This window comes from Sapajus apella, unplaced genomic scaffold (genome assembly GCF_009761245.1).
Source record: "Sapajus apella isolate SASKATOON/1434 unplaced genomic scaffold, GSC_monkey_1.0 scaffold22, whole genome shotgun sequence".
In the NCBI taxonomy this organism is placed as follows: domain Eukaryota; kingdom Metazoa; phylum Chordata; class Mammalia; order Primates; family Cebidae; genus Sapajus; species Sapajus apella.
In genome coordinates this window covers 26,029,011-26,042,982 of record NW_022436962.1, presented here as the reverse complement: position 1 = coordinate 26,042,982, position 13,972 = coordinate 26,029,011, and the positions used below count along the sequence as shown (strand labels likewise).

Genomic DNA, 13,972 nt, shown 5'->3' with positions numbered 1-13,972 from the left:
GGTTTAGTGACCAATATGGGTCACTAAACTGGATGACTGTGGATCATCATATCTTTCCATAACTTCCCATTTCACTCAGCAAAAGTAAAGTCCCTAGAATAGCCTAATAGGCCCTCCTTGTCTGGCCCTTCATATCATTCCATCTCATCTCCCACTACTCTCCCCTCATCGTCTACTCCAGCTATCTGAGCCCCCTTGATGGTCCCAGAATTTGCCAGGCAGGCTCCCGTATCAGGCCTTGGAAAAAAAAAAATTAGAAAATAAGGCTTTAAACCAGATTTTTTGAGAACTTTAAATGCTTTTTTTTTTTTTTTTTTTTTTTTGAGACAGAGTTTCACTCTTGTCCCCCAGGCTGCTGTGCAATGGCACGATCTCGGCTCACTGTGACCTCCGCCTCCCGAGTTCAGGCAATTCCCCTGCCTCAGTCTCCTGAGTAGCTAGGACTATAGGCACCTGCCACCATGCCAGGCTAATTTTTGCATTTTTAGTAGAGACGAGGGTTTCTCCATGTTGGCCAGGCTGGTCTCGAACTCCTGACCTCAGGTTATCTGCCCGCCTCGGCCTCCCAAAGTGCTGGGATTACAGGCGTGAGCCACCGCGCCTGGCCGAGAACGTTAAATTCTAACTGAATTAACTGTAATTTAATGTTTCCAGATACAGCAGCTAGGATGGCGCAATTAGGGAGTTCGATGGAGATTCTGGTAAGGGATATGGCGGACTAAGAATTGTCTGTTCTTGAAACTAGATAAATCCAGGGGCTTTACTCCACTTCAGGTCCCAGAATCATGTATAAAGACAGAGAAAAGTGATTCCGAGTGAGCTTGCACAGACTACCTACAAGAACAAAGCTTTCTGGAGTTAGGGTTCCCGGAGTCTGTGTCTCCCTGGAAGGAGGAAGAGGAGTCTGAACCTGCTCTGCTACTCTTTGGAAGGGAGCCCTGCCATTTCCCTAGGCCTCGGCCTCCCTCCCTGGAAAAGGATGAGATATCCACTGGTTCCTGGCATCGGGAGGCTGCTTGCGGGGTGTTCCCAGCACCCCCCCAGGAAAGCTCCTCGGAATGCTACCTGACACATTTTACGCCTCTTATTTTTATTGTGGTAAAACATATACCACATAAAAGTTACCCCTTTATCCAGTCTGCGGTGTACGTTTGTGAACATCACAGCAAGTTAACACATGAGTTTTAAATTAGAATTTGCACGGCGGCAAATGAAGGGAAAGGCGAACAAGCCGAGAGCCGGTCACCGAGGAGCACGGGGAACGCGCCGCGGGCTGAAGCCACACGGGGAACTCCATTTTGTCGGGACGGGGTCGGTCCTCGCCGCCTCCAGGGAGTTGGGTCGTTTCCGCCGCAACGCCCGGGCCTTCGCCGGGGGTTTGCCCTGCCGCGCGGCCGCGGGAGGACCCTGTCCACGAGCCCAGCCTCGGGGGTCCGGTTCTGAAGGCAAAGGGTCCCCTGCCTCGCACGACTCGGAGCTGCCGAGGAGGGGACGGCGGCAACCCTGGCGCGGCTCGGTGCCTTTCACTAGCTCTCTGTTTTCCTGAGGCGCCGCCTCCCAATTGCCCCGGCTCCGCTAGGAGGCGCGCGCTCCAGCCGCTCGCCGCGCAGCCCCGGCCGCACTTCAGTCCGAGGTGAAGAAAGAAAAGGCGGCCGGCTCCCGCCGCTCCCTGTCCACGCCGCCGGACCCGCGCAGGCGCGCGCCGCTCCGTTCCCGCGGCCTCCCCTCCCCCAGGCCTCCAGGCGTGCCGCGGGCGGGGTCCGCGCGGGGGGCGGAGCCGGCGCGGGCTGGGCTGGGGCCCGGCCCCGGATTAGTTGGTTTCGGAGCGGAGGAGGGAGCCCTAGCCGTCGCGAGCGTCGGGGAGACAAAGCCGCGTCAGGGGGTCCGGCCGGGGGATTGGGCCCGGGGCTTGGTGGCGCCTCAGCCGCGCGGAGGGCCCTGCGGAGCCGCGCGCCGCCGCCTCGCAACAGGTCCGGGCGGCCTCGCTCTCCGCTCCCCTCCCCCGCACCCGCGACCCCCGGGGCGCCTCCGCTGGGCCGGGGCCGCAGTCTGGCCACCCGCTTCCATGCGGTTCGGGTCCAAAATGATGCCGGTAAGGGGGCGAACGGCCTGGGCGTCGGGCCCGGAAGCGTGCGGGGTCGTGGGCGGGGGGCTGGTCCGCGTCCTCGGGCGCGTCGGGGAAGGAGCCCGGGCTCTGGAGCCCGCGCCGAGGGGTTGGGGCGTTCCGAGCCTTTCCGGGGTTTCGGGAGGGGAGGTTCCATCCTCAGGGCTCCCCGCCCACCGCCGGCGTGGGGGCGCAGAGAGACCCTGATCGCGAAGTGGCTTTCCCCAGCTGCTGCGGAGTCCGGCGAGCCGCCCGCGAGCCCAGCAGCCGCTCAAACTTTTCGTCTTTCACAGGGTCTTGACTTTTCTTAAGTTCTTGAAGGTCAAGAATACGGGAACTGGGAACCTTGTTCTTTGCTTTGTCTTTTTTTTTTTTTTTTCCTTTTAACTTTTTACTGGAGTGAAACATACGTTACTGGAACGAGTACCTTTGTTTTTAATTGAATTTCGATCCTGATATCTTCAGTAGCAGCTAAGTCACTCCTATCTCTGTGGAAACTGGTTTTGGTAAATGCAGTCTAGGAAGTTTTAGATCGCAGGAAAGTGTACTTGCCTGGCGCCCTTAGTTTCCCACAGCTTGTTTAGCAAAACCTCCGCAGAGGATTAGTGCGTTCTTTAGGAGCTCCGCAGGCTGTTCCAGGCCACAGGTGAACAGCAGGTTTGAGACATTTCTGAAATGTCTCTGTCCTTCAGCGATCGCGGAATGGAGGGTTGCGGTGGCTTCTGCAATCTTCAGTAGCGAGTTTCTTCGTGGAAGTGATATTTGCACCTCTCCCACTGAAGTGGGGACATGTTGCAGGCTTCCTGTGCTTATGGCTACATTTGCTTAAACAAAGAAACAGCTTTTACTTTTATAAAGTCTGGAATGGAGTGAATAATAAGTTTGCAGTCACACGTGCAGAGTATAATATGCTGTCCTCTGGCCCCCTACTTGTGTCATGGAGGGCATCCTAAACACTCACTTATTGGGGCGACTTAACAGTTCACTAGAATTAGTAATTGGGTTTAGATGGTTTAGGATGTTTTGTCCTGCCAGGATTCAAGGAATTTGAAAGTATTAATAGCATTATGCATCTTACTTTGGTTTAATGCCTGGTTATAAAGTCAAGTTGTGGTGTGAATGTCCAATATTGAAATAATGGACGATGGATAAGGGTGATGGATTTTGCTGTTAAGATGTTTATTTTCTGGATTTACATTTCTTTTTGTTGAAATAGCTTTTACGGATTGTCTGTGAATTTTTCCTAATACTAGGAGCAAGAGAATCAGTTGTTGCTATATGGTTTCTTGCTTGTTTTTTGTCAAGATATCCTTTGGAGATACCATACCAAGGTATCTGGTGTGTAGCCGAATTCATAAAAAGTTATGTGGCTCTTGAGAGTAAATTCAATTTAGCAATATGGTTCCTCTGATTGTCTTTCTGATGTCAAAACAGAATCCTAACACAGACTCAGTGTGGTTGGTGGCACGTACACCAGCTTAGAAGTTATACTAACACTTTAGTATTGCTCAGTTACTGTCTTTAGTGACTGTAGGCACTTAAAAAATTTGCTCCTCAGTTTCATCATCTGTAAAATGGGGATAATAGTACTCAGCTGTTTCGGTGGTTTTGAGGATTAGAGTTATGTTTACGAAGGAAGTGTGATTAGTACAGTGTCTGGCTTGCAGTAGGGGCCAGATAAAAAGCCTGTGAATTTCCAGTGTTGGTTAAACTGGAGATTCTCAGATTTGTTATATATAAAAATATGAAATAATTTTTCATTTAATAACCTTATGTTAAATGTGTCTTTTAAAAAATTTTATTTTATTTATTATTTTTTTTAAAGACGGGGTTTCACCGTGTTGGTCAGGCTGGTCTTGAAGTCCCGACCTCAGGTGATCCGCCCGCATTGGCCTTCCAAAGTGCTGGGATTACAGGCATGAGCCACCACACCTGGCCTAAACCTGTTTTCTTAAATACATTTCTCGTCTTTGGCTTTTAATATGCTTGGATTTTTATTCCAACATTAATGAAATTTTGTTATATTACTTTGAAAAATTCTAACCAATTTATCAGGAAAAGCATATTTAATGTGAAAAAATGGATAGTTTCAGAATTTAGACAATTGCCTAGATGTATTTTTATTGTGGTAAAATACACATAAAATAAAATTTACTATTTTAACTATATTTAAGTGTACAGTTCTGTGGCATTAGGTACATTCCTTGATTTGCTTTTAAAGGCATTCTGAAGATAATGGTTTACTATTTAGACTGTATTATATTAAAAATGTGCAAATAAATTGTGTTCATGTGTTTTCTCACCAAATGGTACAGGATCAAGTGGTTTTCTTTTATGTGGGACATGAAGTGATAATTGGATCCAAAACCAAAAGTAGAAGATGTATTTTAGAAGGCTAACTAAAAATAAATAGGAAGCTCTGCAAATCGCAGTAGGGGTAGATAGGGTACTGCAGAAATGGGAGTGATAATTACTCTCACTTTCAGATACCTTTCAGGTTAGTATCTCTAGTTCTATGATATTTCCACAACTTGCCGAGGAGAAACTGGTTATACTTTCATACTTGACATCTTCTTTTTCTTGATTAAAGAAGAGATTATTTGCACTTTGAGAGTTTGGCTTTTTAGTGATCCACTCATTGAATTTGAATATCAAATAAAGGGAGGCAGTTATCAAAAGCAAAAATTCTTAGTTATTTGAAAATTATATTAGATATCTTTTATTTATTACTTTGATTTTGTGAAGTGTTATACTCAAAACAAAAATGTGTTTTTAAGAAGGAGCTTGGCTAACTCTAAAAGCTATGGTCTGCTTTTTTCAGCTAATAGTTTAATAAAAATTTTTGTGTGTACCTGCTGTTGAAGTGATAAATTTAACAAAATTATTTACAAAACCACACAGTATTTGGCAGTGCCACCTGGAAAACCAGAAGGCTTGACTTCGCCTGTCACTTGGTAGTTGGAGATGCTGTATATTTGGCATACATGTCCTACTGCAATGGAAATGCTCTGTATCTGTGCTGTCCTGCATGGCAGTCACCAGCCACATGTGGCTACTGCGCTTCAAATGTGGTTAAGGGAACGAAGAACTGAACTTAAAAGTTAATTTTAATTAGATTTAAATAGTCACATGCCTGGTGGCTACTGTATGACAGTGCATTTAAACGGATGTCATCATATGGCCCTTGTACAGATATTTTAAAGAAAATGATAGCTTATTTTGAAAAAGCTCAAAGTGATCATAGTTTAATTTCTAAGTTTATGGCATTTTATATTTCAGTGTCACAGAGGCATAATTATTTCTAGTTATTTAATGATGCTGCAAAATATAATTTGAGCTTCTAATTTCCGGGGTCTAGGGGAAAAAATGGGATATTACAGTATTTCCTTTAGCAGTTTGACCACCTGGTCAGTAGAATTTGTGTATTTCTGAGCATAACTGTGTAAAGTGTACACCTCCACCGACCAGTAGCTTAACTTTTGCTTAAATACTCGTATTGTTATTTCCAAAGGTGTGGTTTTATTTGCACAGATTTGCACAAAACACAAACTGTGTTTTGAAACTAAAAATCTTTCAAGTTTTGTGTTTGGAACATTTTGGGTTTTTTTTATTTGAGTCTGAGTTTCGCTGTTGTTGCCCAGGCTAGAGTGCAGTGGCACGATCTTGGCTCACTGCAACCTCTCCCTCCCGGGTTCAAGTGATTCTCTTGCCTCAGCCTCCCGAGTAGTTGGGATTACAGATGCCCGCCACCACGCCTGGCTAATTTTGTGTTTTTAGTAGAGACAGGGTTTCACCATGTTGGTCACGCTGGTCTTGAACTCCCGACCTCAGGTGATCCACCTGCCTTGACCTCCCAACGTGTTGGGATTACAGGTGTGAGCCACCGTGCCTGGCCTGGAACATTTTATTTATATGATTTTATCATGTTCTGAAAGAATTCTTTTTGCTTGAGTAATAGTGTAGTAAATTAGCTTAGATCAGGCTTTATTCCAGAATAAAGTTTAGATTAGGTCCCTAAAATAGGTTCCTATCTTTATAGAATTACAGTTATCGAAGGCTGTTAAATAATCTATTTTTAGAAATGTGCAAAATATCTCACATTTCATTTGCATTAGTTTTGTTGCCTCGTGACTTCAGCTATATTAATTAGAAGCTGAAAGACGTTTGAAAATTTCTGTATTTATACCTGTTTTAGAGAAACTAGATTTAGACTTTATTATTTACACATATACCTTATGTTTAACAATTAAAAGAGAATTTATCTGGAAGAGACATAGAGGGTCATTTATTCACATACACTGCTTCTAGGAAGAACTGTGTTCCCTCCCTCTTTATCCCCACTGCCCCAGCAGACAGTAAAATAAAACTTTATTTTCTGGAGCTTTTAAAGAATGCTGTGGACCTTTATCTCTTTTGGTGATGTACCACAGTGTGTGGCACTCTTTAAAAAGTCGTTCTAGAGCTAAGTTAACACTGAGTATTCTTGAAGCTCATGCTATTTAGCCTCTCCTTAGCTCAGCGAGGATAACTGCATACTAATACGTGCTTTTATGATTTGTCATCGTGTATTACAAAGCTCTCACCAGCTTTCTCAAGGATCTCACAGAATGAGAATAGGATTTAAAAGTTTAGGAATCCAGAGTGTTCTTTTGAGGTCATGCTATTTAAGTTAAACATTATTTAAATACTTGTTTTTTGACGGTGTGCTAGGTACTGAACAAAACATTCTCTTTAATCGGATGTGATAGAAAAAAGAAAACATAGGTGATGTGACTGTGTATGAAATGTCTAGTTAGTTATATTGGAGTGGTAGGTGAGACATTAAAATTCTGTGTCTTATTGGGGCAAGCCAAGAGGGTTGGTCATTGGGGATCCTTTAGGAGCATTAAGTTTTAAGTGGTCAGTGATTTCTTAAAACACTTTGTATACTGTCTTATCAAAGTAAATGTATCTTATCAAAGAAATGCAAATTTTAAGCATTATTAGATAATGGGCAGGAAAAGCAGTTTTACAGACTTAGAAACTTTTTTTACGTAAAATACACTCGAAAACAAATTATTTATTTGGATGATAACAGAACCAGATTTTCGATGAATATGTCCATTTGCCCAGTAAGTACTGAATTTTCATTTTTTTTTTTTTTTTGAGACAGAGCCTCGTTCTATCATCCAGGTTGGAGTGCCGTGTGGTTCAATCTCAGCTCACTGCAACCTCCGCCCACTGGGTGCACTGGGCTCACTCAAGCGATTCTCTTGCAGCAGCCTCCTGAGTAGTTGGGATTACAGGACTGCACCACCATGTCCAGCTAAATTTTTTTTTCTATTTTTAGTAGAGATGGCGTTTCACTATGTTGGCCAGGCTGGTCTTGAACTCCTGACCTGAAATGATCTGCCTTCCAAAGTGTTGGGATTACACAGGTGTGAGCCACCGCACCTGGCCGAACTGTCACTTTTGAAATACATACTCCAATTGTTTTTCTGGATACAAATTTATAACTTAATACTACTTTATTTAAATTTCAAACACATCAACCCAAAATCCCTTAAGGCACAAGCATAGAAAAGTAGTAGGAAACCATAATGAAACTATTATAGATAAACAGTTTAAACTACTGGTGGTAACAAAAAATGATGAAGGCAATTTACTGTTCTTCCACAGGGAGTGAACAATTTATATGTAAAAGCAGGGGCAGTGGAAGCTTCACTCTAACTTCCCTCGCAGGGATGAAGACGAGCCACCTTTCTATGCCTTACGCTGTGTATGGTGATTTAGGTTGATCATTCCATCTAATTCCCTTACTGCATTCTGAAGTTGATCTTCCCACTCTCATTCAACAGATAAGGAATTTGAAGCTCAAAGGGTTTAAGTAATTTGTTTCTGATCATTAGTAGACATGAGATTTGAACTGTCTGCCTGCAAACACATGCTCTGTTCAGGATGGCAAATGGTTGGGTTAGAATATTTTTATGTGTTTGACAGGACAAACAGTCATAATGATTTCCTTTTGGCTAATGGTAACTCCAAAAATTGCTTTTCAAAGCATAACTCTATTGTAGTTTTAAAGTAGAAGAGAAATGGAGACATCTTCCTTACTTAAATCCATACTGAATGAGAAGATGGGTAAATAGTTCTCTTATCAACTTTCAAATGACGTAGAGGTGGTTACCTCTTCCGGGGCAAAGGAAACATCTTCTTCCCACCTCTATCTAATACTACCATAGAGATCTCAGATCTTCCACATCTGCAGGGAAAAAGAAGGGGTGTGATAATTAGCTTTTGTGTGAGGGGTGTTGAATAGTTTTTCGTGAGATGATACCTTTAATTATAGCTTGCAGGAGATGATGTATTATGTTGGTGCAAAAGTAATTGCAGTTCTTGCCATCACCTTTAATGGCAAAACCACAACTATTTTTTTTGCACTATTCTAATAAAGGAGCGGAGTAAGATAGGCATGTTGGGAGATGTGGAGGACAGGGACACATGTAATATCTGCTCTGAGATGGCCAGTGTCATTCAGCCGTTTCCAGTTGCTCGAATGGTGCAACAACAACTTTGAAGTGTCCACATGGGAGTCGAGTGTCTCCACTTGCAGCTTCAGGGCTGTCTGTGTTGTAAGGAGCAGCAATTCAGTGTAGTCAGGTGCCTTTGTTGGAAATAAATTAGGGGCTGATTTTCAATGAAATCACATTCAATCATTGCTCTTCATTCTCCCTCATTAACCATTTGGTTGTTTTTGGATGGCTTTTTTGGGATAACATCTGCTCAACAAATACTTAGTGAACATCTGCTGTATTTCCAGGCACGGTTGTAAATGCCATGGATGCAGGAAAGGAAGTTTTCAGAGAGCTTACCTTTCTTTCATAGTGCTTAATGGGGGATTTGAGTGGGAGAGACAGAAAATAAATGGAAAACAGCCTTTTCACAAGATGGCGCCGAAAGCGAAGAAGGAAGCTCCTGCCCCTCCTAAAGCCGAAGCCAAAGCGAAGGCTTTAAAGGCCAAGAAGGCAGTGTTGAAAGGTGTCCACAGCCACAAAAAAAAGAAGATCCGCACGTCACCCACCTTCTGGCGGCCCAAGACACTGCGACTCCGGAGGCGGCCCAAATATCCTCGGAAGAGTGCCCCCAGGAGAAACAAACTGGACCACTATGCTATCATCAAGTTTCCGCTGACCACTGAGTCTGCCATGAAGAAGATAGAAGACAACAACACACTTGTGTTCATTGTGGATGTTAAAGCCAACAAGCACCAGATCAAACAGGCTGTGAAGAAACTCTATGACATTGATGTGGCCAAGGTCAACACCCTGATTCGGCCTGATGGAGAGAAGAAGGCATATGTTCAACTGGCTCCTGATTACGTTGCTTTGGATGTTGCCAACAAAATTGGGATCATCTAAACTGAGACCAGCTGGCTAATTCTAAATATATGTATATCTTTTCACCATAAAAATAAATAAATAAATAAATGGAAAACATGAAAGTTAAATGGGATTTAAGAAGGGTAATGTGACTGCGATGGCTACTTTAGATTGGATGGTCAGGAAATGACATTTCAGCTGAGACTTGAATGACAAGAAGGAGCTAGTCCTGTGAAAATTTGCAAGTGGAACAGTTCAAGTGGGCATGATTACTAGGGGCTGGTGCAGAGGCCGGGAGGAAGCACTGGAGGCTGGGAGGGTGGGGTGGGGCAGGGCTTTCTGGGCAGAGGGCTGAATGGCAAGGGCTGAATGGCAAGGGCTGAGGCAAAAGACCTATCAGCATATAGGTTTTCGCGGGCCAGAGGGAAGGGTGGACGTGGCATGGGAAGGGACGTGGGAGCCACAGAAGAGGTTTAGTTAGCAAAAATGACAACTTGATTGATTAGGAAAGCTCACTCTTGTTGTGTGGACAGTGGATCTTAGAGGTGCCAGAGTGTTAAGACTTGGGCAAGGTGGGAAGAGTAGGAAAGTCTACAGAAAGCTGCCGAAAATACATGAAAGGGGTTTTTTAATTTTTATTTTTTTACCACAAGGCCCAGCTGACAGTAAGAATTGGTTGTGAAGGCATTCAAGAGTATGTCACTTGCTGTAATAACTTGCTTTAGTGACCCTCAGAAGCCCCAGGGTTGAAAGGAGAAATAGTAGCACTTAACCCAGAGTTGGAAGTAAAGACAAGACAGGAATAGTGGAAGATCACTTCTGTATCCACAAGCTTCTTACTGTGGGACATAAGAGAAACCATACTTTTTATATCAGCAGAGAGCTCTGACGAGCTACACAGAGCAGTTTAAATTTAGGCTTGAGAGAAAGCCTTCTGTCACCCTGTTTCTTTAAAACTGAGTAGGGTGTATCAGGTTTCTCAAGGAAGCCATAGTCGGTCCTGAAATGCTTCAGGACAGCTTTACTTTTGACCACATGGCCAGAGTGCCCTGGAAGCTTCTGATGCTTCAACCTAAAAGGTCCTCGACTGTTTTTTTTTTTTAATTAAAAAAAAATTATTTTTCTGACATAAAGTAGCCAGTGATCTAGGAAAATCAAGTCAGAGTTGACTTTAATTCTAGAAATGGTCTCTTCATGCCAGTGTTTTCTGGATTACAACGAGATCTAGATAATAACTGCTTGGTTTGTGATATGTAGGTAATTTTCAAAAATTTTGTTAATTTCCTGAAAAGGTGTGTGTGGGGCATCTATTTTGGATAATGCTTTTATTTTAAAGGTAGATAGGATCTTTCTCTGGTAGGTTTTGCTTGTTGCTTTTAGTAGCCAGAGACCTGGGCTTTTATCCTGCTTTCCTTCCTTTCTTCGGTCTTTTGGAGCTGTTGAGTCACCAGGGCACACAGATCCCTAGGGCACCTGTTTGGCTTCAGTCCCCTCCTGCCTGGACTGTTGTAATGCTCTCCTTATCTGTTTTCTTACCTTTTCTGTTTCCTGCCCCTTCAGTCCATTTAACACACTTCTGCCCTGCTGGTCTTTCTGAAACAGCAGTGTGTTTCTTCCCTCTCCAGAACTCTTCAAGTCTGACCTCTGTTCCTTACGGCATAAAATATATAAACTCTTTTTTTTTTTTTTTTTTTTTTTGAGACGGAGTTTCGCTCTTGTTACCCAGGCTGGAGTGCAATGGCGTGATCTCGGCTCACCGCAACCTCCGCCTCCTGGGTTCAGGCAATTCTCCTGTCTCAACCTCCTGAGTAGCTGGGATTACAGGCACGCGCCACCATGCCCAGCTAATTTTTTGTATTTTTAGTAGAGACGGGGTTTCACCATGTTGACCGGGATGGTCTCGATCTCTTGACCTCATGATCCACCCGCCTCGGCCTCCCAAAGTGCTGGGATTACAGGCTTGAGCCACCGCGCCCGGCATATATAAACTCTTTAGTCAGATAGAAAGTTCCTTTATTTTCACCAGGCACGGTGGCGCACGCTTGTAATCCCAGCACTTTGGGAGGCCGAGGCGGGTGGATCACGAGGTCAAGGGATGGAGACCATCCCGGCCAACATGGTGAAACCCCGTCTCTACTTAAGAAAAAGAAAATTCCTTTATTTTCTAGCCCAGTGGATTCAGCCTTTTTGTGTCATTGATACATTTCCATTTCAGAATTTTTAGCTGCATAATGGAAGTGATTGAAAGACTCGAAACACCAAGTCAGCTATTAAAACATAGCACCTGCTGTGGCACAATAGTGGGAGTGCCTTGCGCTGTGCCGACGAGCATCCCGTCACCATGCGGTTCCTTTGGCCTTCCTTCAGAATTGCTTTTCCTCTTGCTCACAGCAAGTTGCACCCCATTGCATATTGCTCTCCACTCTTGAGTATTGCTCTCTATGACTTGTTCCACTCTATCGGACTTTGCCATAACAGCGTGTGTATAAAACAAATTTTGTGCATTGAAAGTTTTTATGCAGCACATTCGTGGCTTGTGGGTTGGGAATTAACCCATCTCTTCTTCTTTGTTCTGCATTGCCTCCCACCTCCATGCTTCAGCAGTTCCAGGATTATAGTTGTGAGGGCATGCACAGTTTCCTGTGTCTTTATACACCATGTTTGTCTGCCTAGATGATCCTCTTCCTGCTTGTCGTGCTCATCCTACAGTTTCAGCTTAATAGTACTTGTGTGAAATAATGCCCTCTTCCACTGCTTGCGGTGATTGTTTTTGTGTTCTCGCTGGACTTTAAACGCTTTAAATATGTTTTCACCAGGAAGTTCTTGTTTCTCAGCATTGTACCCTTTTCATTGTTTGCAGTGCTTCTTCATTGTTCCATAAGCTTTGTGAGGACGTGGACCATGCCTTTTCAGCTTTGTGTTTCCAGCGCTTAGCACAGTGTTCGGCATGCTGTAGGGATTTAAAAAATATTGTTTGAGTTAATGGATGAATGAATATTCTTATTTTGGATTTTCTTTGGTGAGTGTAGTTGTTGCCTATACTTCCATAGCAAAGTGGAAGGTAGGAAGGAAATAATTAGAAGCAATGGATTAGTTGTAGTTAGACCATCACGGATAGATCGTAAAAATGTAGTGCTCAGTGAGTAAAAGTAAAAATAAAATGAAATCTGTAACAGTACCTTTACATAAATTATGACAAATGCCTGACAAAGAACAATGCTCAGTTTAGAAGGAAGCATACCGACACTATACTTATAAATAGTTGGAGCTGGGGAGGAATTAACTAAATGTGTTTGTTCTTTTGCTTTATATGTTGATTGTTTATGATAGATATTGAAGCACAGTAGCCTAAGATGAGTTGCTTTAGAGGATACATTCAGAATTTGAAACCTGTCTAGATTCAGCTGCAGGTGTAGTTGAAGGAAGAGAAAAGGTTCCTTAATTTAACTTGAGCAGAATTCTTTGAGACATTGTCTGTCTTTGAAAGCGTTCACTGTGAAGTAATACCATTTGTAGATAAACATTCTATGATGTGAACATACTGTTTGTCATGTTCTTGTCTCCTGTTAACTTTCCCATCTTTGTGGAACTTTGAATTCCTGCGACACCGTGTCTGTTCAATCCAACAAACATGTATTGAAGATTTGCTTTGTGTGAGATCTGACAGAGTTTTTTGGGGAGTGAGGTATAATGTAGGAGGAGAAAAACCAGGGATGAAGCATTTAAGAACCAAAACCTGTATCCTAAAGAAAGGTATAGACCAGTAGGCTAGATAAGACAGGAATACAAACAACTGTAGTGTCAATGGTTGTCAGAGAAGCAAAGAGAACATTTACTTCTGGTTGGAGGTGGGTGTGTGGGTAGGGATGGATGGATTGGAGGAAGTTTTAGGGTCTATGAGTTACTCTAGAAGGATGGGGATGACATTGGCAGTACAAGACAGTATAGGAATCAGGTGAGCTACTCTGGGGAGAGAAGTGAGGAAAAGTGTGGCTATTTTAGATTTCTCATTCCGTGACTTAAGGCTGTAACTGTGGAGTAGATAATTTATAATAAGTTTTAGGTCTTACTATTTCTTGTAATTGAAATGGAATTCCCTGAAATTTAAAATATGCAAAAATAAATACCAGTGTATATGGATCATAATGTATTTATATTGTTGTTGGGTTAACTACTGGTATTATAATTAATATATACTCTTTAGATTAATATACACTGCTGTTTTCTGCTAGTGAAACTAATACTCTACATTATTTACAGCAAATTACTCAGAAACCTAGCTTCGTGTTACTTCCCTGCTCAAATCCCTCTCATGCAGTGGTTCTTGAACTTAAGTGTGAGTACTGGGCCTCATCTCTAGGGTTTCTGAATCGGGAGGTGTGGAGCAGGGCCTGGGACTTTATATTTCTGACAAGTTCCCAGGTGATGCTGACGCTATTTGTCTGGGAATTGCATGTTGCAAATCACTACTCTAGTGACTTTTCTCTTGCAACAAAATCCGCACTCCTTA

The 13,972-nt window shown here is 43.2% G+C and overlaps 2 protein-coding genes and 1 pseudogene across 5 annotated transcripts in view; 2 read left to right on the top strand and 1 right to left on the bottom strand.

Annotated features, from left to right (window-relative positions):
* Window positions 1-1,084: 1,084 nt before the first annotated feature.
* On the bottom strand, window positions 1,085-2,474 carry LOC116558997 (translation initiation factor IF-2-like). Its single transcript, XM_032289369.1, has one exon. The coding sequence runs from the start codon at window positions 2,259-2,261 to the stop codon at window positions 1,527-1,529; it is 735 nt and encodes a 244-aa protein (XP_032145260.1). The 5' UTR covers window positions 2,262-2,474; the 3' UTR covers window positions 1,085-1,526.
* The window catches only part of TP53BP2 (tumor protein p53 binding protein 2), a 65,530-nt gene continuing 53,354 nt past the window's right edge, over window positions 1,797-13,972 (top strand). For 2 of the 4 annotated variants that reach the window (XM_032289367.1, XM_032289366.1), the window contains exon 1: window positions 1,815-2,092. Coding sequence is in view for 2 of the 4 variants with exons in the window: in XM_032289366.1 (XP_032145257.1) it covers window positions 2,066-2,092 (27 nt within the window). In the remaining 2 variants the exon portion in view is untranslated. Of the gene's footprint in view, window positions 2,093-2,731; window positions 2,751-13,972 lie in introns of those variants that run through there. The other 2 variants (XM_032289364.1, XM_032289365.1) reach the window with 2 other exon arrangements.
* LOC116558998 lies at window positions 9,023-9,501 on the top strand (annotated as a pseudogene).